Source organism: Vicugna pacos, chromosome 2 (genome assembly GCF_048564905.1).
Source record: "Vicugna pacos chromosome 2, VicPac4, whole genome shotgun sequence".
NCBI classification, from domain to species: Eukaryota; Metazoa; Chordata; class Mammalia; order Artiodactyla; family Camelidae; genus Vicugna; species Vicugna pacos.
In genome coordinates this window covers 63,129,869-63,153,127 of record NC_132988.1, presented here as the reverse complement: position 1 = coordinate 63,153,127, position 23,259 = coordinate 63,129,869, and the positions used below count along the sequence as shown (strand labels likewise).

Here is a 23,259-nt window from a genome sequence, read left to right as displayed (position 1 = left end):
AGGTTATGATATGTTTTATTTATCATTTTGTACTCTAGCTCTGAGCTCTGCAAATATTGAAACTGGCCTGTTCCTGCCCACAGAAATCTGAGCTAGTCCCCTTTGCCAGATCCCTGTTTTTGTAGACTATCTTGTATTTAGAGGTATTCATGTGATCAGACATGTGAAACAAGCAAGGTGCTTCGGGGAAATATCTTCTACCCTGACCATGGGAGGGAAGACTTCTAAGGAAAACCCTCTTTTCTTTCTTCTTTTCCCTTTTGGAACACAACTGTTAAAGGATATGATGCTGGGAGCTGAAGCAGCCATCTTTGGACCACAAATTGACACTGTCAATGACAACAGCTGTGGATGATGAAAGATGGAAAGAGTTTAGGTGTCTACTAACATTGTTGAGCTATAAAACCAACTGTGGAACCACCTACCTCTGGATTTTACTTCTGTATATCATCAGTATCATTATGATTTAGGCCACTATATTAGTCAGCATTTGATACTCATAGCCTGGGCTATCCTACCAGAAACATACAGTGACAGAAACCAGTCTGGTTAGAAAATTACTATCTCAATTTTTTGCCATATATGTATACTACTTTATATTATTATTTTTTTTCAAATCATCTCACTTTGCTTAATGCTTTAAAAGGAAATATGTCACTGTCATAAATAAAAAAACATTTAACATTATAGAGAGTAATAAAGATATATTAAAAAATAAACGAAACCTGAGAAACACTAAATACAAAAGTAAAATCTATATACTGATGATGCTAAATTTAAATCTCCAGCTTTCATTACTCTGACTGCCTACTCAACATCTACACTGTGATGGTTAGTAAATCTTTCAAAGTTATACTGTCAAAAAAGAACCTCAGACCCCACACACATAATCTCCTGATCTACCCCTAATGTGTTTTTTCTACAGTTCCATATCTCACTACCCCAAGCCAAAAACCTTAGAATCACACTCCACTACTTTCTCTTATAGTCTAAATTAAATGAGCAATTCTGTAATAGCTTCAAAACATATACAAAATTATAGCACTTCTCATTTATTGAGTAAATTCATGAATGATTAAAGGATAAAAATAAAATGAAAGTTTGTACATTAAAAATTAAATAATATATGTGTATAATATGGAAAACAAATATTATTTGTTACAATTATTCTCATATTTCTTCCTCTCTTATGAAAGTTCAAGTGGCTATTTGCTCTTAGCTATTCTGAGGAAAGAACTATAGCCTTGTTATGCCTAGTTATTTTAGATTAATTCTGCTGTTGTATGTACAGCTACTTCAGAAATGTTAGTTTTATAAAAAAATTCTGATTACCAAGTTTCCCAAAGTCTGACTGCAATTTCAGATAGGATACAAAGGAAATTTGAGTTCAAGCCACACATATAAAGAACACAGAAGCTGCTAATTTTTATGTTTTCATCATTAAGAAGAATTATTTTTCCCTTAGGTAGTCTTTCAGGTTTTCTCATCCTTAGGCTGCAGTTGATTCTCCTAAATCTGACATAAACCTAATTATTTTAGAGAAAAGTGAAACAATTATTTGATCTCAAGGTACAATGCTTAACAGTTCCAATGTGCCTGTGACAGTCATCCTTCAAACTTTTTTTTTCCTCAAATGTCAGCTTTCAGAGTATGAAGTATGCCAAATACAGTGATGCATAAAACATCTGGTTCCTGGAACGATCACATGGGGATTTGAAGGCATTTTAAAGAAAAAGCATGAAAAAAGAGACTAACCCTTTTAACATTTCAGAAAACTTAAAGCTACTGTATAAAATGCGTGATACAATAAGATTGGCAACAACATTTGCAGAATGCACCGTTTTGTGAACTAAATTCATATTCCAAAGAAGTGATTGCTAAAGGCTCTTAAATCTTGAAATTAAGTTAATCAGCAAAGGACTGACTAGTTCTTAAGGAAGGTCTTAATTTGTTTGAAGTAAATCTAGTGGTGTCATAACAAACCCAGGGCTTCAAACAGTAGTGTTTGGATCGTCTAATTCTTCAAACACATCTGGATCATGAATGACCATATTTTGGTACATTTCCAGCGATGTTACCCACAGACCAAGGAAATGGAGGAAGAGTGTGGGAAATGAGGTATCAGACAAATGACACTACTTTCAGAATTTTCTTAGAAATTATTTTATCTTGTTACAATGAATAAAATAAATCAATGACTGGTTCTGACTTTTTCAAGAACTAAAGTGGTTATAGTGTATGTGGATGTTGAAAAATATATTTGATAAAAAAGATTCAGAAAAAATACATCTTCAGTATAGTGTGCTGGCCTATGAATCTTTTACAAGAGGTGACAGTTTTTAAACACAGCATCTATAAAAATGTAAAATAATTAGAAATCTATGAAGCTTGCATTTGAATTTAGCAGTTTTGGTGACAGAAGGTAAACAAGTGAATAAAATCAATTGAATGGAAATAATGAGTTTTTTTTAGAAAGTCTGCATGAACTATATAGAGTACACTGAGCTTCTTTTTTAAAAGCCCAATCAATATTTCAGCCTTTTTACATCACTAACTGACATTTTATGAAGAATGTGAAAGTACTAAAAATATTTTCCAAAAAAACTCATCCAGAAAACATTGAAGTGGGTGAATATTTTTTTTAAATATAATTCAGAACTAGATTTACTCTTCTCATAGAGGATCAAACTCTTTTTTAAGATATTGCTCTGACTATGGTATAAAAATAGTAACATTTTTGAAAAGTAGGCCATATATATGTACACATATGTTATTCCATCTTATTATAAAGAAGAAAAATTAAGGCACTGAAATATTTTTATGCTGTCATTGCATTTTTCAAGATTGTATCATTCTGCTTTTCTGCCTTCAAGTTTTTAGAACCCTACCCCCTTCACTCCATGAGGTACTAATGTAATATTAGTCAAGCTAAATGAAATTCTGCCTTAACTGTTTCTACCAGTGTCTAGAAATGCAGTCCAAATCAAAGTTACCTTCTTCAGAAACAGAATAAGTTATTATGGATACTGGTAAGGCAAAACATTTTTCTATTCATCCCTGAAGCTATTCAGAAGCCTTCTTAGATTCTTTATAGATGGCAGGTGTCCAAGTTCACTGAGACACTTCTTTTATTTTCCTTTAGAACTAACTGCAAAACTTGGTATTTATTAATCAAATGAGCATTTCACTCCTGGAGCCAATTCTCTCATAACAGAGTAAGTTTGGCTTAAAAAATAAAAAGGATCATATCAAGCAAGTTCTTTATGACACCATACGGTAAACAAAGCCAAAAACAAATAGGATTTTGTTAAAAGGTTGAGCAAATTTCACTAAGGAAAGCACAAAAACCGAAGGCAGCAGGATATTTCCACAAAGAGTGGTTAAAAATAATCCAAACATTCTGAATGGGCACTAAACTATGTGTTGTATGCTTTACACATGATTATATTTGATTATCGTAAAACTCTACAAAGTAGAATCAATTATCCCCAATTCAGAAAGGATACCGAGATGGAGGCCATGATGTTACTTGCAAGGTCATATAACCATTACAGGACAGAACTGAAATTCAAATCAAAACTGTGTAAAACACGAGTTGCTGTTCCCCTATAGCACTATGGAAAAGGAAGCCTAGTAGATTCCTTGTCTCTCCATATGGGCACCAACTTTCTTTCTTAGACCTAAAAGCTTCTGTCATTTATTTTTATTCTTCAAAGTACTTGTGATGATGTTAAATATCTTTTCAATAATAGAAGAAGTAGTTGATAACTACAGAAATGATCAATCTTTATTTTGAAGGTAAATGTCAAGAGTGATCTAAATGCTGCTCAAGAATTAGTTTTATAGGTCATAATACTTCAGCAATACTATATGTTAATTTACGCACATAACAATTCAATAATTGTTTTATTTATATTTATATATGTATTTTTAGAATTAGGTTAGATTTTTGCTATGATTACTATAAACTCCAATTTCAACTTGTCTGAAACTTAATCAGAAAATTCAAATAACTGGAATTATTTTTTTCCTCCAAATATAGTTACCTATTTTGATGAAAAGAAGACAAAGGACATGCGAGGAAACAGCAAATAGAAAAATTTTAATTACTTTTTTAGTTAAATCTGAGACTTAGAGAGTGCCTCATTTCCTCTGTAATCATGTTAAGTACAGTAATTTACTCTATTATTTTTCCCAGAGTATATCATTAATATAATAATGAGCCAACCAGATGAATGTTCTATACTAACATCAAAATATGCTTATTATGATGACTATGAAGTAAACTTTGGATTAAAATATAATTAAATTATTTAAAAAATAATAATTAAATTCATTAGAGTAAACTGGAGTCAGCCAGCCATAGTGTTAGGGAAAAGAAAGTCTGCAGAGAAACTGTAGGCAAGACCTGATGCACAAGAGTGCCGTCTAGAACGGCCAAAGGAGCACACGGCCTAAAAAGAGGCTTAAAGGAAAAAGGTCCAGCTAGATCAGGAAGGCTTGGTAGCCGTGTTAGAGGGCCGGGACTTCGGTGTAAGAGTAACACGAAACCACTGCAGTTTTACCCAAGAGACTTGCATGATTAGATCTGAACTTCTCAGCACACCACTCTAGCTGATGAAGGCAGGAGCAAGAGCCAGTATAGGGGAGAGAGTCAGGAGACAACTGTAGCAGCTCTGCAGAGGTTCATGGTGGCTTGAAAGGAAGTGATGGCAGCGAATATGGGGAGAAGCAAACACATTTTAGATAAAGGAGGTATTTATAGGTGAAAGAACATGTATGATAAAAGTAATAAATATTTGATAAATGAATACAATGTTTTAGAAAGACTCTGACTTCCAAAAGGTCTTATATGGTGAGGTTATTTTCTCAATAAACAGAGCAAGGTGGCCCATCTTATTCATCACTTTATAAAAATACAAAAAAACAAAAACCAAGAAAACACTATTAATATTCATGCCTTCTCCCCTGTACTAAAAAACAAAGAAACAAACAAAAACTTTCCAAATACAGGATGCTTATGCCTTTGAAATAAATACTCTCACATCACCCATAGCACTTAAAAATACATATTGTACAGATCTTTATTTTTGTTAAACACAAAAACGATGCCAGATTTTGTGTTTCGCTGAAACCTTTCTTAAAGTCTTCTTTCCTTATCAATTATGACCTGGTGAATTTTTCACAAGCACTTATTAAACAGTCAACATATTTAAATAAAATAAAGTGTCCTTCAGATTCTGGAAAGTTGTAAGGAATATTTTCTCGAGACTTCTTTCTTATAGTCTCTCTTCTACGTGCCCCCGTATCCTGCAGGTGATCATCTTTCCTACACTGTAGAGGCAAGTAGGCAGAAATCTCTCAATTTACTGCTCTACCCTGGTTGCACCAAATAGCCACCTCAAACCTGTTATGTATTTCATCCAGTCTGAGTGGAAAAGGATCTTCCTCCCTGGCCTCTGTTACCTCAGTAGAAAAGTGTCCTTCATGAAGTCTAAGGGACTGGAATTGCTCTACATCTATGCTGGATCTTCAGGTCATGACTATAACATGATGCCCTTTCCTCTCTTTCTCACCATTCTTTTATTGCTTCCTACCTATCAGCATATCCATATTCACATTTCTTCCATCTTAAAACCACCCTCTACATTCTTTAACAACTAATTTCTGTCCTTGCACCGCACTGATTTTTCCTTAAAAGGTATCATCAAAGGCTGTTTGCATTCCTCTGCTCTTTTGATGGTAGGGTATGTTTCATTATTAAACCCATTTTAAAGAGGACAGGGAGGCTCAGCAAGGTTAAGTAAACTTTCCAAAGGCTGTAAATGATAAAGCAGTTTAGACAGAATTCAAATCAAGATAGTTTTATTGAAGGCTTTATTTTACTTTGTAACATAAACCTTGAGGCACTTTGTATTATAAACCTTGGTGCCATCAATATCACTAAATGTAATTACTGACTTTTGCGTGTTTGTTTTTCTAAATAGGAATATCACATCCATTTAACTCATATTACCTAAAGAAATACATATGAATAACAAGGAGACAATTCTATCTTTTAAAATATGTGACTGTACTATGTAAAAGACCTTTTTAATTTTTAATCTAGTAAAAGCTGTTACATAAATATCAAAGTATTATTCACTTATTTCTGATTGCACTTTAAAAACATAAGAAAAATGATGATAAACTTTATTTGCATTTTGTTTTATAGTACATAATAATAGGTACAAAGAGGTAATTTATACTAAAGTGAGTAAAAGTACGGTAAGATAAAAGAAATTATACCTTATGTGCCTATTTAATTTATCCAAATTCAACTTCATTAGGAACAAATAGTCCAAGGAACTAATACTACATTGTAGGACAGTCAGGTTGCACATAATTCAACAATGTAATGACTGTTATCTCAGCCAAGTAATATTAAGAATTACAAAAGACTGTTACTCACAGTAGAGAATTCCTAGTTTGCGCCATTGTATTATTATCTTTTCTAATTCCTTAGCTACCTTTTCAATTAATGTAGACAGATGATTCTTTACCAAAAATTAACCGTTTAATGCAATACACTTTTGTCACTACTTTACTCTGTAAACATTCATTGAGGGCCTACTATGGGCAAGGCTGCATCAGGCATTGAATGTAGGAAGATGAAAAATGGGTGAGGTAGCTGCTAGCTGAGGTAGTTCAAGGAGAATGTCAGTAGCACATGAAAGTCACAGGAGACCTCATAAGACTTCTAAAAGTAATTCATTTAAAAACGTTTAACCAAATTAACACATAGCATAGGCAAATTACATACAAATGCTACTTAATATAGAATATATATTTATCACTAAAGAATATATCCACATTATTTTTTCTCAAATGTCACAGCCTCTAAAGGAATAAGACAAATTTTTGGTTATACTGAGGAACAATTTTTCTTTTCAGAAAATATAAATTGGCTTCTTTTTGTATAAAGGAAATATTACTAGTGTGGAAAGAAATGTATATATTTTTGTATCTTTGCATGGCTTGGCTTTTTGACCATAGAGAAGTGGGATTTGGGTTAAAGGACAAACCTTGGAAGTTAAAAGATGACTGAATAGACAATTAGAAACTTTTGAAGGGCTTACCTTCTAAGAGGTAAATGTTAAGATTTCAAAGGGGTAAAACCTGGAACCACATGTTTCTATATCATAGGGTTTTTACATTAAGGAGCTGTCTCTTTCTCTCTCAGGAGGAGGGAAGGGCAGCTGTGTAACAGCTCCTCTACAAACTCCCAGATCAATAATTTGGGGGTTCCCCTTTTGTGGTGTAAAATCCCTCTTTGGTACTTGCAGGTGCCCCAGTCTCGCTCTCTTCACATTGCTCTGAAAGGGGAGATGGAGTGTTGAGTAGGAATGTGGTCATTGCTCTAGGAAATAATAGTCTGCCCACATATAGAAACTCCGTATGTGCTTCCAGGACAAAATAAATAAGTGTATGTAATAATAATTTAAAAAGTATCATGTTGTAAATAAGAATTAAAGGGGAAAAAGTTTCTTTGAAAACAGAGCTTCATTATATTTATTTTCAAGCAGATCAAGTCACTTTAGGTGTCAGTAAATGATCTTATTCAGCAAAGACAACACATTGATCTTTATCATTTTGTCCTAAGATTTCAATATAATTAAAAGTAGGGACAGTTCAGTGTATCAGAGGCAGACTAAAGAGAAGGAAAAGAAAAATCACTTACTTGATATTATCAAGACAGCCCGATTCAGGTTTCAGAATGGCAGTGTGGTGAAACATTTTATATAAAGCAATCCCAAGGAAGATTACATTAAGCTGGAATGTAAAAGGTACTGTTATGTAGCATAACTGGAGTAGAAAAAAAGTAATGTATTCCCTACAACAGATGACTTGTTCTGGGAAATTAACTCTCCTGCACTTATAAAGGAATTGTATAACATATGGTTGCCTAGTATTTTAGTGAAGACAAAAGGCCAAACTTGGGGACTTGGGATACTAATAAGTTACAAAGTACTGTTATGCCAAATACACACAAATACAAAAATCAGCATCATTTGGAAAGATGCTGTAGAAATTGCAAAACAATGCAAAGCTAAAGTATATGTTAAAAAAAAAAAAACTAATTCATTCAGGTGTGTTACTATCTCCACTCTCTGAACATGGTCCCTAATTTATTGTTTAGGGATAGTTTTCAAATACTACATTACAAAAGTATAAATATAAAAATCAATATATTTTTAAATAGTTATGTCAAAGGGATTATAAAATACTGTTAAATTCTGATGCTACAACAAACTAGGATTAAAGTAGAGGGAACCCCCAATGACACTGTTATATCACTGCACCCAGAGAGAGCATATCATTTAAAACAAAATGAAACAAAAGTTCAGTGTAAATTCCATGTATTACAGATATGTGAACTGTATAGAAAATCACATACTGAATTGGCCTTGTTACCTAAAGTGTTTCTATCTTGCAGAATTTGGGATTGGTGGGAACTAGGAAAGTCCAATTATAAGCCCCATTGAAGTTCTGTCAGGAATATGGGTCTACAATCGTTAATCAAATCCAAAGTCACAAAAGTGACCTTTTTTTACATTTAGATAGATATCATAGTTTTTAATTGCAATTTGCTTTGGATAACCAATTCTTGCCCTCAGTTTTCCCAAGGCCTAGACTGAGAAGCAATAACTAATAACATGAGTTAAGATGGAGCAAACACTCTGACAATGAATCAGAAAACAATAGGTAATACATTCGATTAGGATACACAAAAGGGGCTCTACTTTCCCAAAGAGACTTGGGAAAAAAAAAGATGTTTCCACTAGGAAGGCATAACATAAAATGGACAGGATTTAACTCAAGATTATAAAGTAGCTCAGAAACCCAATATCAACACAGAGACATACTGTTGAATCATCTGCCCCTCTGTTAGGAAATACAAGTAAGTCAAACTTGGTTTGGTACATCAAGAAGAAAATTCACACATAACAGAGTGGAATCCAGACAGGCCATTTATGGCTAAGATAAAACTCACTGATCTTATACAGGATAATCATGAGACACACACAAAATTTCAGTACCTCAAAATCAAAGACATCCACATGGGAATGGATGTCCTGGAATTAACTACTCATATATTAGAATTTCTCCATTGTGACATTCTTTGAGTTGCAGGAGAGTCATTTTTTTAGGTAATCTGATCAATCTTTTTGACCAAAAATCAGATGGAAAAGTGAAAGTTTTGAAAAATTCACTGAATGGCCAAAAAGACTAACCTCAACTGAAACCCATTTGGTGGGAAAACCAGATTTGGGCTAATGCAAAGCTCTTCATATCTTTATTCTATTTGCTCTTACTTTTTCAATTTTTTTCTTCCAAATTATTACCATGTTTGGTGTCAGAGTCCTGGTTAGCCCCTACTGTGAGTATTGGCTGATGTGTTTGATTTTGGGCACCTGCTAATTTTCCACTAGGGGTATTATGTGATATGCAGTACACATACTTTAACTACTTTTCTGAAGTCTGAACAATTTCTGAATTCCAGAATATACCTGGCCTAAAGGATTTCAGATAATGAATTATAGATCTATATTATATATAAAATCAGTGTTGATTTATTCAAAAAAATGGACAGCACTTTTGTACTTTAAAATAAGCGTGTAAATGATACCAACAATAGTATCTAAATTAGGATAAATAATTCATATTTGAAATCAAGATACTACACATTTTTTAAAAAGGAGTATGATTTCAGAATGTTTTCCTAACCTAGTTGTGCCATTCTCAAGTGAAAACCTCTTAAATTTTAAACTTTTTGAGATTTATATGAAAACAAAACTGGATAGAACAAAACGGTATTTTGCCATATTTCCAATTTATGATTCTATTCATATTTTAAATTATCCAAATGAAAAAGAAGGGAAATGCACTGTTGTCAAACAAAGTCATCACTGTTAAAAACCTATAAAACCAAATGGATTATGCTGGATCGGGCTCCTGAGGGGCATAGTACTGCATAAACTCTTGCAAATGTATGTTTTCTTCTCCCAAGGGTTTTGATTAAATATTTTACAACATAAAAGTAGACTATAATGAGTATCTAATGGCTTGAGCTACATAGGGTCAAATGAGTACATGCTTTCCCCAAATTAATCTATGTAAATTAAAGATACTCAGCATAGGGATAGTGAAAGTTTTACTTCTTGACCTGGGAAACACATAGTTAATTAGGAGTTCTTACCATAATTATCAAGGTCGCTGGTCCTATAAAACTCCAAATGAAGTAGGTGTCAAGTCGGAGCCAACATCTGCAATGAAACACAGGGGAGAGAAGGCATTCAAGGACTGGATATGGGACATACATCAAGAGTGAGCGAGTGACAGAGAAGAATGTGAGCTGCAAAGCATTCCACTGGGAGACAGGAAATATTACATTGCTTGTTCATTTAAATGCTGAATTATGTGCCCAATTTCTGACAGCACTATTGATGGAGTAAGATAATTACTCCTGGAGGAAGTAGGAAAAAAATGGCACTGGACCTATTTGCTAAGGCCTTTTGTGTCCATCATAGAAACCTTAAAAAAAAAAAAGAAAAAGAAAAAGAAAGAAAAAGCTGTACACATAGCCATTAAATCGAGTAGCTTTAAGCTATCCTTTTCTCTCCATTTATGGTGCTACATAACCTGTCTATCAGCTGTCAGGTAAAGTGACATTTTCCTGACAAGAAGATCTGAGGAAATTCAGTTCAAAGAAGAAATAAATTTGGTATCAGAAGACTGAAGTTTAATTAGGTTGGGCAGCCAACCTTTGAAAGTCTTGAGTCTTAAAATGTGCATTGTTACTGCTAGTGCTTCTGGGTTGCAAATGATCCTTAGCATCCCATGAAGTTGATTCATGACCCAAAAGTAAATTATTAATCACTTAATTTCAGTTACATTTAATACTCCCCCAATTCTTAAAGCCTCTGGGAAATTACATTTTCATTCTTCAGGATGACAGGAAGACAAAATGGAAGTGACTAGTTATGAGAAAGATTAATGTAAATTTTGAACAAATTACATTTGATGTTAAAAATCAAATTTTGAATTATTTGCCATTTGGCTATACTTGCAGCATAATTAAAAGAGAAAACATCTCCAGTGGAAAACAGTCAAGACTGGTTTGTTAAGTGATCTAAAACTGCAAATCTAAAGTATGTAAATATTTCTGTGATTATTATGTAACTATTACTTACACCTCAGCAATGACAGAATACCAGAAATAACTTTATAAATGTCAATTAATACAGGAATAAATAAATAAAATGTTTCCTTTTCATCAGACGAAATGTTATAAAATAGTTAAGAAGGAGGAAGTAGATTCTTATACGGCAATAGGATAGATCACAATCGCAAAGTCTTGTGAAAAAGTAAAATGACAAAAACTGTACCTATCTTAGAACTACTATATATAGATATATACTATAATACTCGTATTTTGGACAGATACATATGTGTATGTAATTTTTTTAGTGAAATGGAAAATATCATCAAACTCATGTTAGTGACTCCCTCTCATATGAGAGCAGAGAGGACTAGAAGTGGACAAAAAGGGCTTCAGCTATATGTTTTATTTTAATAATTATTGAAAGCAATGTGCAAAAATACTAATAGTTACAATATTTGAGTGATAGAGACAGTGATGTCTATTATGTTTTTTAAATTTTTCTGTAACTTAAGTTTTTAAAAAAGATAAAAAGCTAGATTTTTAGGTAAATAAAACCCCAAACTCCCCCAAATCAATTTCAAAACCAGAAAATCCGCCCTTCTTCTATTAAGTTTAATATATGTAAACTAATTTCAATTGAAGCATAATATTTGTACTCCAATAAGAAACTGGCTACAAGTTTGTATTTTTTACATAGATAATTTCTCTTTATTCAAAATAAACATAATAATTCTATTTAAAAAAATGTTATTAGGAAGCAATCAATACTTAAACTATTAGCCATTAGTTTCTTTGAGTAATTAGTTATTTTTTGGTTGTGCTGTTGTTCAAAAAACTTGGTTATGAAAAATGAGTGTCGTGTTGCCAATAAGCAGATACAAACCAGAGAACATGGACATTCTCTCAGATTGAAGTATGCACAAGTGTACACACACACACACACACACACACACACACAAACACATAGTCCAAGAGTGTTGCTGAAGTTGTAGCATCAAGATATAATATTAAAGATACATTTAACATGACTGTTAATAGTACAGCCCCTGTTCTTTTGTAGCTCAAATTTTTGAGAGCTAGTCTTAGAACCAAAACAAATTTTCAACAAATTCTTTTCAAAGGAAAATGTATTTCAAGAATTTCTGCAAACTTATTCTACAGGCTAAGAACTTCTTATATAAATAACTTTAATTACAATATTACAGAATGTCTTGGATTAAGCAGGGAATTTAAAAATTTTACATAATCTCACCAAATGTGTTGTTAAAATAATATCATTAAATTTTAGTCTTATGAAAGTTTTATACGTTTTGAAAATGGTCTCTGCTTAGCAAATGTTTTATTTGGATAAATGTGCCTTTGGCATAGTGCTCTCTAAATGTGGAAGTGAAATTACTTTAGAAGTTATTATTTCTTATTCTGTAAGAAAATTCTTCAATAGCATTTGGTACAATAGATTTAAATTCCCCGAGGAACTGAACAGTGAAAGAGGCAATATGAAACACTTAGCATGTACTGTGTGAATCATCCCTCTGTGAGAGCTGCCTGGGCTTAACTATCTTCTGGAAGGTAGTGTGGCAAGAATCCCTTTTCTAATTCAATTGCCATATGGCCGCACTTGCTGTTCTTGGCTACCTGCAGGCTTTCTCAAAACTTCCTGTATTTCCTCTGTTTCACATTAACTACCCTAAAAGTTTGTGTGGTTTGTGCCCTGTTTCCTATGCCAATGCTGAAACAATTAATCCTGGTTTTAAGGTGAAGGAGAGTAAGGACATCCCTCAGTATCCATGGGGGATTGGTTCCAGGACCCCCTGAATACCGAAATTCATGGCTGTTCAAGTTCCTTACAGTTGGCCTTCTGTACCCACAGATGCTGAACAGATAGATATGGAGGGCTGACTGTACTGTATGGGTGTTTAGTACATGCCTGGGCACATATATCCCACCTCATACTATTCTATACGTCTAGGATATTCAATGTCACTTGCATACAATGCAAAACCACTGGTTAAGGGGAGACAAATGCTAAAGGAATAGCTTATTGCACTAAGCCCAGTAAAGGCAAATGGTCAGATAGACCTGCCATTGAAAAACATGATTTATCTGAAAACTACCTTTATCCACAAAGTATCATTTAATTTGTGAAATCATTAATTTTAGTAGGCCATTCAGGTTTAATATTTCAGATATGTCAATTCTTTTTTTTAAAAGGAAATTATCACATACATGAAATCTATAAATTATGTTTATAGCAGTACTATAATGACATAACCCACTGTTGACAGATGAAGTGCATTCTGATGACACTACATACATTTTAAAGTCAAGATCGAAAAATCTTACAAGATCAATACATTCTAGAATTCAAAGGAGAATTTGTCACATACTGTAAACCTTGACTTTTTTTCCCATTTACCTATACTAAGATGTCATTAAAATTCTTTTGTAGCAATTTAAAAATATTATATAACCAGCACATATTGCTATATATTTGATAAAGTCTTACTACATTAATTTGTTTATTGGTTTAATACTCTAAAGAACTGATACTAATCCACATGAGTAAATTATTATGTTCTTCCAAAATTATTCTCTTCAAAAATATAAGAAACATCATTGCAAATTAAATAATAAAGGTGCTGACATCTGTATTAGTCTTCCATAAAATTGCCAATTACCAATCCAGCAAGTACTACCTTTAGGTTTACTCAGAAAATAGAAAAATAAAATAATGAAACAAATTAATTTCTCAAAACTACAACAGGACAACAGAAAGCCATACTTTTAAAGCTTATTAGTCTCTTCTACTAAAATACTCCTCACCATTGTACTTATCACCAGTCATTTTAAAAAGGCATGACTCTGTATTTAGAAAAATGGTGAAACCAACTGACCAATGTATATAAATGTCACCTAAAATGTATGTTTTATAATGCTTTTAGATACTAGTAACACTACCAGAGTGCAGTTCCTTATTCAAAGCTAGCATGTTTAATGAAGTGTCATTACAATGCCTTAGGACATTGTAATTTGTTGCCTGTTTAATTCACTCTTATTAAAGTAGACATCTGACTATTAACCAGTTTTTTGAAGTAATGTAAATTAACAATGGTGTTTACTTCATTTTCTACAGTCACAGACTAAACTATCCTTGGTGAATATTAAATGCAACCAGTAAACAATCTTTGGCTACTGTTAAACGATTACATTTACAAGGTTTAATTATATCAGGTTGTTTACGAGAGTTTCTTTTCTCTGTAACATATGCAGATCTCTTTATATTTGTACTATATATATCTGGCAAGATTGAGAGAAGAAGGAATACGGAGAACTGGGGCAAGAAACAGGGAAGAGAAGGGGAAAAAAGACAGATACATACTTCAAGCATAATAACTCTAGTTCTAAGCTTACTGCATGTGTGTTACTTTTTTTTTTTTCAATGTCATTTGCCTCACAGCACACTCATGCACCTAACTTTGCAATACTTTGTGAGCAAGTGCATGAACTGGAAAAGACCAACAGAGCGATGCAGGAATGGAGTATGATCAGTGGTACTCAAGACTAGAACCACTGTTTAGCTACAGTTTTGTATCTCAGAATACAAAACTAGATCTCATGTATCATATATAGTTTATGTTGTCTTCATGTCCCTGATATGTTTTTTTAAAAAAAGTGTATCACTATTTATTTAACAAAATGCATCCTATATTTTATGGTGGATATAAGAAAAGTGCTATCTGTTATAATTTATTAACACTAAATGTTGGAATAATTCTCATGGTCCCATGTTGTTTAAATTAATAGAAGCTAGTAGCATAAGAATTGTAATCACTACTCTTGTAAATGGATGCTTTTAATATAATTTATTTTTATAGTTAAAATAATGTTGTTAGTCATAAAGTTTGTATTCCTTCATTTGTATCAGCTAAATAATAGTCCTAGTAATAATAACAGTATTTCTTATTTGATAAATGCTTATATATGCCTAACACTCTACATACATGCATACTTAAATACACACACACAGTTTCAAATATTGCAATAGTTTTGCAAGATACTTATAACCTCCACATGACAGACTAGAAAGTGAGAGAAACTGATTTTTTTGCCCACAGCCACATGGCTAATAATTAGTTGAGCCCAAATTTTATTCTACTCTACCTGACTTCAAAGTCCCTGAAGCTAGTGTATGTTTCTCAAAAAAATTAACATACAAGCTATAAAGTAAACAAAAGGTATAGTTTTGTTGACTATTATAAATTCTCAATGAGATGAGAAATTTATATGCTGTACATAAATCACAGATTGTTGAATTATGTCCCAAGTAAAAATGTTCAACCTTTACAAACTTAAAGTGACGTCTTGATAAGTTAGTAAAAATCTCTTGATAAGTCAGCAAAAATTTTAGTATTTTTAAACAGCTTTATTACAGTATAATTCATATACTATAAATCATCTATTTAAAGTACACAATTCAATGGTCTTTAGTATATGTAAAAGTTGTGAAATGTAATCTAATTTTAGAGTATTTTCATGGCGCCAGAATAAAACCTTTTATCTATCTATAGCTAGTCCTTGCTGTCTCTACCAAATTCACTCCCTTGGTATGGAAATGGCTTCCCTACCCTCTACCCAGTCCTGGTAGACTGGGTTCATTTTGTCTCTAAGGATTTGCCTCTTCTGGACATTTCATATAAATGAGATCATATATTTGTAGTCTTTGTGACTGGGTTATTTTATTTAACATGACGTTTTTAAAGTATTTCATTTTGTGGCATGTGTCAATACTTCATTCATTTTCATTTCTAAATAATATTCTACCACATGGATATACCAGCTTTTGTTTATTTTCTCATCAGTTAATGGACATGGGGGTTTCCACTTTTTGGCTAACATAAATAATGCTGCCTATGAACACTCGTGTAGAAGTTTTTGAATGAGTCTACATTTTCATTTTTTCTGGGGTAAATCCCTGGGAGTGGAATTGCTGGGTTATACGATTACCGCAGTTAGTATTTTGAAGATCTGTCAAACTGTTTTCAAAAGTAGGAGCTGCACCATTTTACATTGCCACCAACAAGATGTGAGGACTCTGACTTTTCCACATCCTCATCAATATGTGTTATCTGTCTTTTTGATTATAACCTTCTAGTGGGTGAAATTATGATATAAAGTTAGCTCTAGATGTGGAACTCATTATACTTTGGTTTTAGTAAGAACTTAAGTCTTACATTTGACTTTAATCATATTTTGTAAAGAACAGGATAGCAGTCCTGATGTTCTCTGATGTAGTTCTGGTATGGCTAACTCTTAACCAAAAAAAATTACGCTCAATCCAAAATTCTTATATATGGTGATAATTTTATGCCCAATCATACGGTTCCTGGTGATGAAATGATGACACAATAAGCCCTCAGTCTCTAATATATATACACACAAAACATGCCCTTGGCCTTCAATAACATCACATATAACATACAGAGCGCTCCCCACACACATATTGAATGGTTATCTTGATATATATCAATGACCAATACTTCATTATCTGTGTTAATTCCTACTGGGCAACCTAAGGTCAAATATAGCTGGTGATACATTCAGTAAAGTAAGTGCTTCTTGTCAATGCAATGTTACAAGTAGGAAGATTTTACAACATCATATAATAATATGCTTATAGAAATACTTCAAATGAATATATAGTATTCTATGAGTAGGACGAAATGCTTAGAAATTGTGAAATATACTAAGTAAACCAATGCATGTGACTTGCAGATACTATCAAATTTAAAGTTCCTTGGCTAGATGGTTTCTTGAATGATGCTATAAACTAGTATTTGAAAAATCGATAATCACTTTCCTACCCAAATGATTATGCTGGTTAGAGAATGAAGTGAAAATAAAGAAATGGAGGGGCTTTTAACTAGCAGAGAAGAGACAACCCTTTTTAGAGCTACTGTGAGCTAGGGAGACAAATCTAAGACTTAATAGATGATTTATAGTAATTTTCAGATCATAAAATTGATTTCAATTATTTTTAAGAGCTTGGTTATGTTCTAGAACTCAAGGATGTTCTAATCCATTATAAATGTTCATGACCTAATTGGCATCTTTCAAAAAGGCTTTGCTAGTTTTCCAGCCCACATTTTAATTCTGGGGCTAAGCCCTGTGCTATGCTTCTTCCCAGCACCCTCCCTCCCTGTGCTCTTGGAACCTACCCCAGTCTTTTTCCAAACTACCAATCATGTTAACCCCTGCTTTTTCTGTTGTAAACTTAGACTTCAAGAAAAGTGCTATAAACTACAAATGTTATTTTTTCCTTTAAATAAAAAAAATTAACTGTTCAGTTTGTATTTTTGCAGGTGATACTGAGGTAATTAAAGGTTACATGAACTAATTAATTTCAGGTCATAAAATCAATGTATTTAGCACCGAAATTTCCAAATCAGTCCTGTTTGAATCATTAAGTCAATGCTAGCCTTTATCTTTTGACAGAATCATATTGGATGGCTCCACTGAATGATAAATAACAGTGTAAAAGAGACTAAAGGAAGTTAGGAAAACACAGAAAATGGAAAACACCAACAGTTAGTGCAGTTTGAACCTATGATCCACTAACTGAGTTATTTTTTTTCATGACTGTATGGGTCTTTTAATCTGATTTTTTAAAGTGTCTGATAACTGTGACTACATGTAATTCTAAGTACATTCTCTCGAGAATAATGTCAATATAGAACCAAAGATTTCATTAAACAACATCAGAAAATAATGAGATTCTCTCATAAACATTGCAAACTGATGGCAAACTAAGAAACTTCTAAAAATCAAATTATGTATGCGTTGTGTGTGAGTATGTGTTCTGTACATAATAATCAATTCAACGGCCTTAATAACATTTCACAGGAAAACAATCATAATCCATCAGCCAGATGGAATATGATAGTTATCTTTATCTGGTTCAAAATAACACTTACTTAACCTACAAAAACAATTTTGTCTCTAATTTTATCTCCTACCATTGATAAGATTCTCTACTTTTTAGAAATGTAAGTTATTATTATTATTATTATTATTATTATTAATGGTTTCAGAAATAAAACCTCATTGTTATTATAACAAAATACATTAAGTACATTAGGAGGAGAGAAATGGAAGAGATGTCTATCATTTGGATTACTGTAATATGTATGCAATGGTTTTATTCTAGATGTAACCTAAGTAGATGAGACTGAGAAATAAAAACTTAATAATAACAAATTTCCAAAAATAAGTAAAACAGACTATCAAGACATAAAAATTTACTGTATTAAGCTTAATAAGAATTCACAGAAAACGAATGACAATCTGTCTCTGAATTCTGACTAATTCCAGTTTATTTAAGACTGTGGACTTGACACATTTACATTAAAAAAAAAAAACAACGCAGCATTTAAGAAAGTAACACAGGCAAAAATTTTAAAAATCCCCCCTTAAAACACACGAAAGCCTAAACGTGATGAACAGAGAGTAGGAAATAACATTTGAAATAAAATAAAAGAAACAATAGTAACAGAAACCAGATAGCAAAGACAGAGATACATAATTCTATAAGCAGAAATCCTTCAAGTTGTATTAAAATACATTGCCTATATTTTTCTTTGAGAAATTATATTGACTAAACTCCTGATGGAAACTTGATCTGTTCATTTCAGCTTATCAAGTAAATACAAATGACTGAATAATATTTCTTTTTCAACACTTGCTTCCTCAAAGGGCAAGGTGGGTTGGGTGAATTCCCAAAGGGAGAAGTTAAACATTTTTTCCATGTACTCTGAAGATTTCTCTCTGGACAATTTATTTAAAATGTACAAGTGAGACACTAAATACTCCATGCCCATCTGTGATAGAATTTTAGTGCAATCTTCCCTATCCTTTTTTCTCCCTCTTTCATTTACCCTTTCTATCTGCTTTGCTTCTCTTTGTGTTGGGAAAAATCATAATGGTGAAACTGGACTATTATTAAGGCTTGTTTTAAATCAGTGCCTGGGAAATAAATTAGCCTCTATTCCCACAAAGTAATGTCAGTAAATGAGAGCTTCCAGTTATGGTGCAGGAAATTAAAAAAATGATGGCCAAAGCTTTAACAAAGTCACAAGAGACTACATAGTATTGATTCTATGAAAAGATAGATTCTTGCTATCCAGAAAATGACATCTCTCTCAAAATAAATGACTAAAACACAAAGCAAACAAGTTGTCAGTTCAGTAACAGGAAAATTTGCAAATATATACAGATAAAAACAAAAACAAAAGCATATCAAGAACTGCAAGAGAGCAAAATTGAACTACATAAAAACAATATTTGAAGTAGTGTAAGTTCACAAATAACTGTATCAGTCACTTTAATATCTTAGAGGGAAAATTCATGAATTAAAATGTAAAATCCTACACTCTAAGGGCAGTGACTGCTAATGGGTTTTTTGGGGGGCAGCAAAACTGTTCTAAGATTAGACAGTGGTGATGGATGCTTATTAACACAACATACTAAAAACAATTTATGTGTATACCTTTAAGGAGTGAATGTCATGGTATGTGATTTATATCAATAAAGGTATTTTTAAAAAATCCTATAGTCTATCTAACCCCCTCCACTGAAATGTCTTTAGAGACAAATACAGATAATATTTTTATCTAATCCTAATCTGGTCTATGGTTGTCACCGGGATCCACAAAATGACCTCAGATTTGACCACAATTCACAAAGGTTAGATTAAAAAAAATAATTGCTATTAGTTTCATTTAGACAAATGGCTTTATACAGGCTGCCACTGTACTCAAGAAAAAAATCTGACAGAAGTGAGACAGTCCTCTTTTAATTGTACTGTTGGTGTTTCTACACCTACGCATAATCTACCGTAACTATGCTCCCGGTAACTCTGGAGTCCTCTTGTCATTCCCTCCTCATGAGTCTGCTCTTCCGGGAAGTGAGCTGTTTTATTGCCAGCATATTCAGGCTGCTGATTGCTGGTGGTGGAAAGTCATGAAATTTGGCTTCTTAACTTCTGTACAAATTGATGTTATCTAACCTCATCTGAGCCTTCACTACAGCTTGGAAATCTTTTCATTGATGTCTAATTGGCTCCTTAACACATTTTCCACAGTGCTCATTTCAAAGCTTTTCAAATCTCCTGTCCTCTCAACGTGACCTCACCTATTCACTCAGCACAAATCAGCATCTCCTACTCAATGGAAAAATTCCTCCACTTCGAAATTTATCTTATCTGCTATTTCCTTCACACCTCAGAAGACAGGGGTCATTTTACTATCTCAAAAATATCCTGGTTTAGTGGAAATAAGCCTGACTTATTTTATCACACATATGCCACTATCTACCTCTATCACTATGGGCAAGGCAATTAATTCACCTGGTCCTTGATTTTTTTCATCTGTAAAATTAATGCCTTGGACTAGGTGAATTCTAAGGCCACTTTCAGTACTAAATCAAGGCTTTTTTCATCTTACGTCTAATCTTATGCCTTTCTATCCCCCAGGACCTCTTCCTTTCATTCAGCCTACATACACTGAATACAAATGAGGCAGAAGATACTTTCTCTTTACTAATCTCCACTTACCAACTTGATTCTTCCTATCCTAGACATTCTGGGGACTTTATTTTAAAACATCCTTCTTCATTACTATTACCATGAGTTAATAATATTTTCACTGTTTCTCAATCAGACTTTCTCAGGCTGTGGATAATAGTTGAAGACTCTACTTTCTTGCCACTGATTTTGTTTTGCATCTTCCAATTGGGCTCCTGCTTCCAGTACTTTGTCAAAAAGTTGTGGCAAAGGACAAGGGATTTTTCCTCCTTGCCTATCTTACATGAATTATCCTGGACACAAAACACCATCTTTAAACTTTCTTCTCACTTTCCTCTTGGTTCTCTTTTAAGGCTCTGGTCACCTCTTTTCTTTTTCTACTTTTATTTTCCCTGCTTAATCTCTGTCCTAAATGGGAGTATTCATCAGAGGTCTATCTTGGTCTTCTTTCTAATTTTTCTTCTATTGCAACTCTCATTCATTCTTGGGATCCCAATCGTTATATTGATGTGAATTACAAAAATATTTTCCACTGAATTCCTTTCCAGGATGCTGAACATCTCTATGGGTGTCTCACCAATTTGAAAGTATGCTGAAAATAAAATTCATCTTTATATTTCAATAGCCACCTAGGGGGAAAAAAAAGGAAAACACAAGCTGCCCCTGCCCCAATCGTCTATCTTCCTGTTAATGATATAAATTACTTTCTAGTGACTGGAATTGACATGTCATGAAGAAGAGAAGCCATTAACATTAGGGACTATATTGTCCTCTGATTACACATCTTTAATAGAGCTAGTTTTTCATTTGGCAAATGTCTCAATGCTCTGAAAGACATAAAAGTTATCATCTCTTAATAATTACTGAAGGCTGTGATGTAGATATGGAATATTAGGAATACTTTTTCCCTTTTTACATCATAACAGAAGTGCAACTCATGAACTGAATTATCCCTATTTGCTTTCCCAGTTCTATAGTATACTGCTGTGAGGTGATATAAAGAACTTAGCTTCTGAGAAAATCCAAAGCTTTTATTTCAACTGGATTTAAAAAGAGAGGGAAAAAGGAAAGAAAACATAAACTCACACTTTATCTGTTCCGTAACTCCTGTAGTCTACCGCAGCTGACACAGCCACAATGAGCGCGGGCATCCCGTAGCCGACCAGGTAAAAGTATTTCCTCCGTGAATGTTCACTCTCAAAAACTTCCACCAGCATGATATAGAGCTGCACTCCCTCCAGGAACATCCAGGTGAAAGCCGCCAAGAAGAAGAAATGTAAGAGGGCAGCAAAAACTGCACAAGCAATCTGGGGAAAGGGACACGTGACTTAGTCAAATAACTACCAAGTGAAATATTGTCAACTACCATAACGTTAAAGTAAACATTTATCAAGTCTGCAGTAAGAAAACAAGTCTATGAAAGAACAATTGTGACACGATTCTCAAAATTTAGATATTAAAAAGTAATTTAATATAAACTATCTTGGAAAACTATATTTAATATTTTATTAATAATGGCTATGGATAACTGCAGAGCATTACAATAACTTTAGGAAAAAGTTCTAATAAGAGCCTATTGATAATTATTACTGAGCCTAGTCTAAAAGTTTTGAAATAGATCCCATGAATTTTTTTTCTTGGCCATAATCATGTGTTTACTAAAATTTTAAGTTCTTCAACTGTAAATGAAAGAGGAACATTAAAATTAAGGAGAATAAAAGCGCTTAAAATTAAATAATACAATAATTACAGTATTTTATAGTGAGATTATTAATTCATTATTATTAACTGTTTGTTTATTTCTTCCCTGTCTTGTTTCAGAAAGAAGTTAAGGTGGCACTGGAAAGTTCACATTGCATAGATGTAAAAGTAGATCTGGTTAAAATAAAGTATTCCAAAAGTCCCTTCGTTCTCTCATTTTTTGTTATTGTACCAAATGTTGGTCTAGACAAGCTTGGGCAAAACAGGCAGCCAGTCCTTACTTCAGCACATTTTTCTAAGATACTCCAAGTTTCAGCTGACCACATACTAATTTTTTTTTGTCAGTTCCTGGAGTTCTCACTCCTCTGGGTGGTGGGGAGTCTTCATTTTTTTTTTTTTAGTAAGTCCTAACTAACCTTTATAGTTAAAACTAGAAAAAAGTAACAAATGTATAGAAATTATCAGATTAGTATGGATTCAACGATGAGTATGATCCTTGAGAAACGAGACAAAGAGCAGGTCTATTTCCTTGGGTTAGAGAGATGACAGCGAAGGGGAGATGAAGAAGTCAAGTGTCAAAGGGGCTAGAGAGAGAAAGCCATATAAGAGGCAGGAAGACACCCATCCAGCAGTAAGAGTAAAGACAAGTTGGGCTGGGCTGCTCTACCCAAGTTTTTCCTACCAATCATTGTTCTTTATTCTACTACTTGTCAGAAATTGGTTCTGCGCAGTCTGCAATATTTGGTGAAGCTCACCATACCACATGCAACATCAG

At 33.2% G+C, this 23,259-nt stretch overlaps 1 protein-coding gene across 9 annotated transcripts in view; it reads right to left on the bottom strand.

Annotated features, from left to right (window-relative positions):
* The window catches only part of ADGRL3 (adhesion G protein-coupled receptor L3), a 730,953-nt gene that overhangs the window by 59,689 nt on the left and 648,005 nt on the right, over positions 1-23,259 (bottom strand). For all 9 annotated transcript variants that reach the window (XM_072940759.1, XM_072940764.1, XM_072940768.1 and 6 more), the window contains 3 exons: positions 21,870-22,090; positions 10,241-10,307; positions 7,721-7,812 (listed from right to left, as the gene is read on the bottom strand). In XM_072940759.1, the coding sequence (XP_072796860.1) occupies positions 7,721-7,812; positions 10,241-10,307; positions 21,870-22,090 (380 nt within the window). The remainder of the gene's footprint in view (positions 1-7,720; positions 7,813-10,240; positions 10,308-21,869; positions 22,091-23,259) is intronic.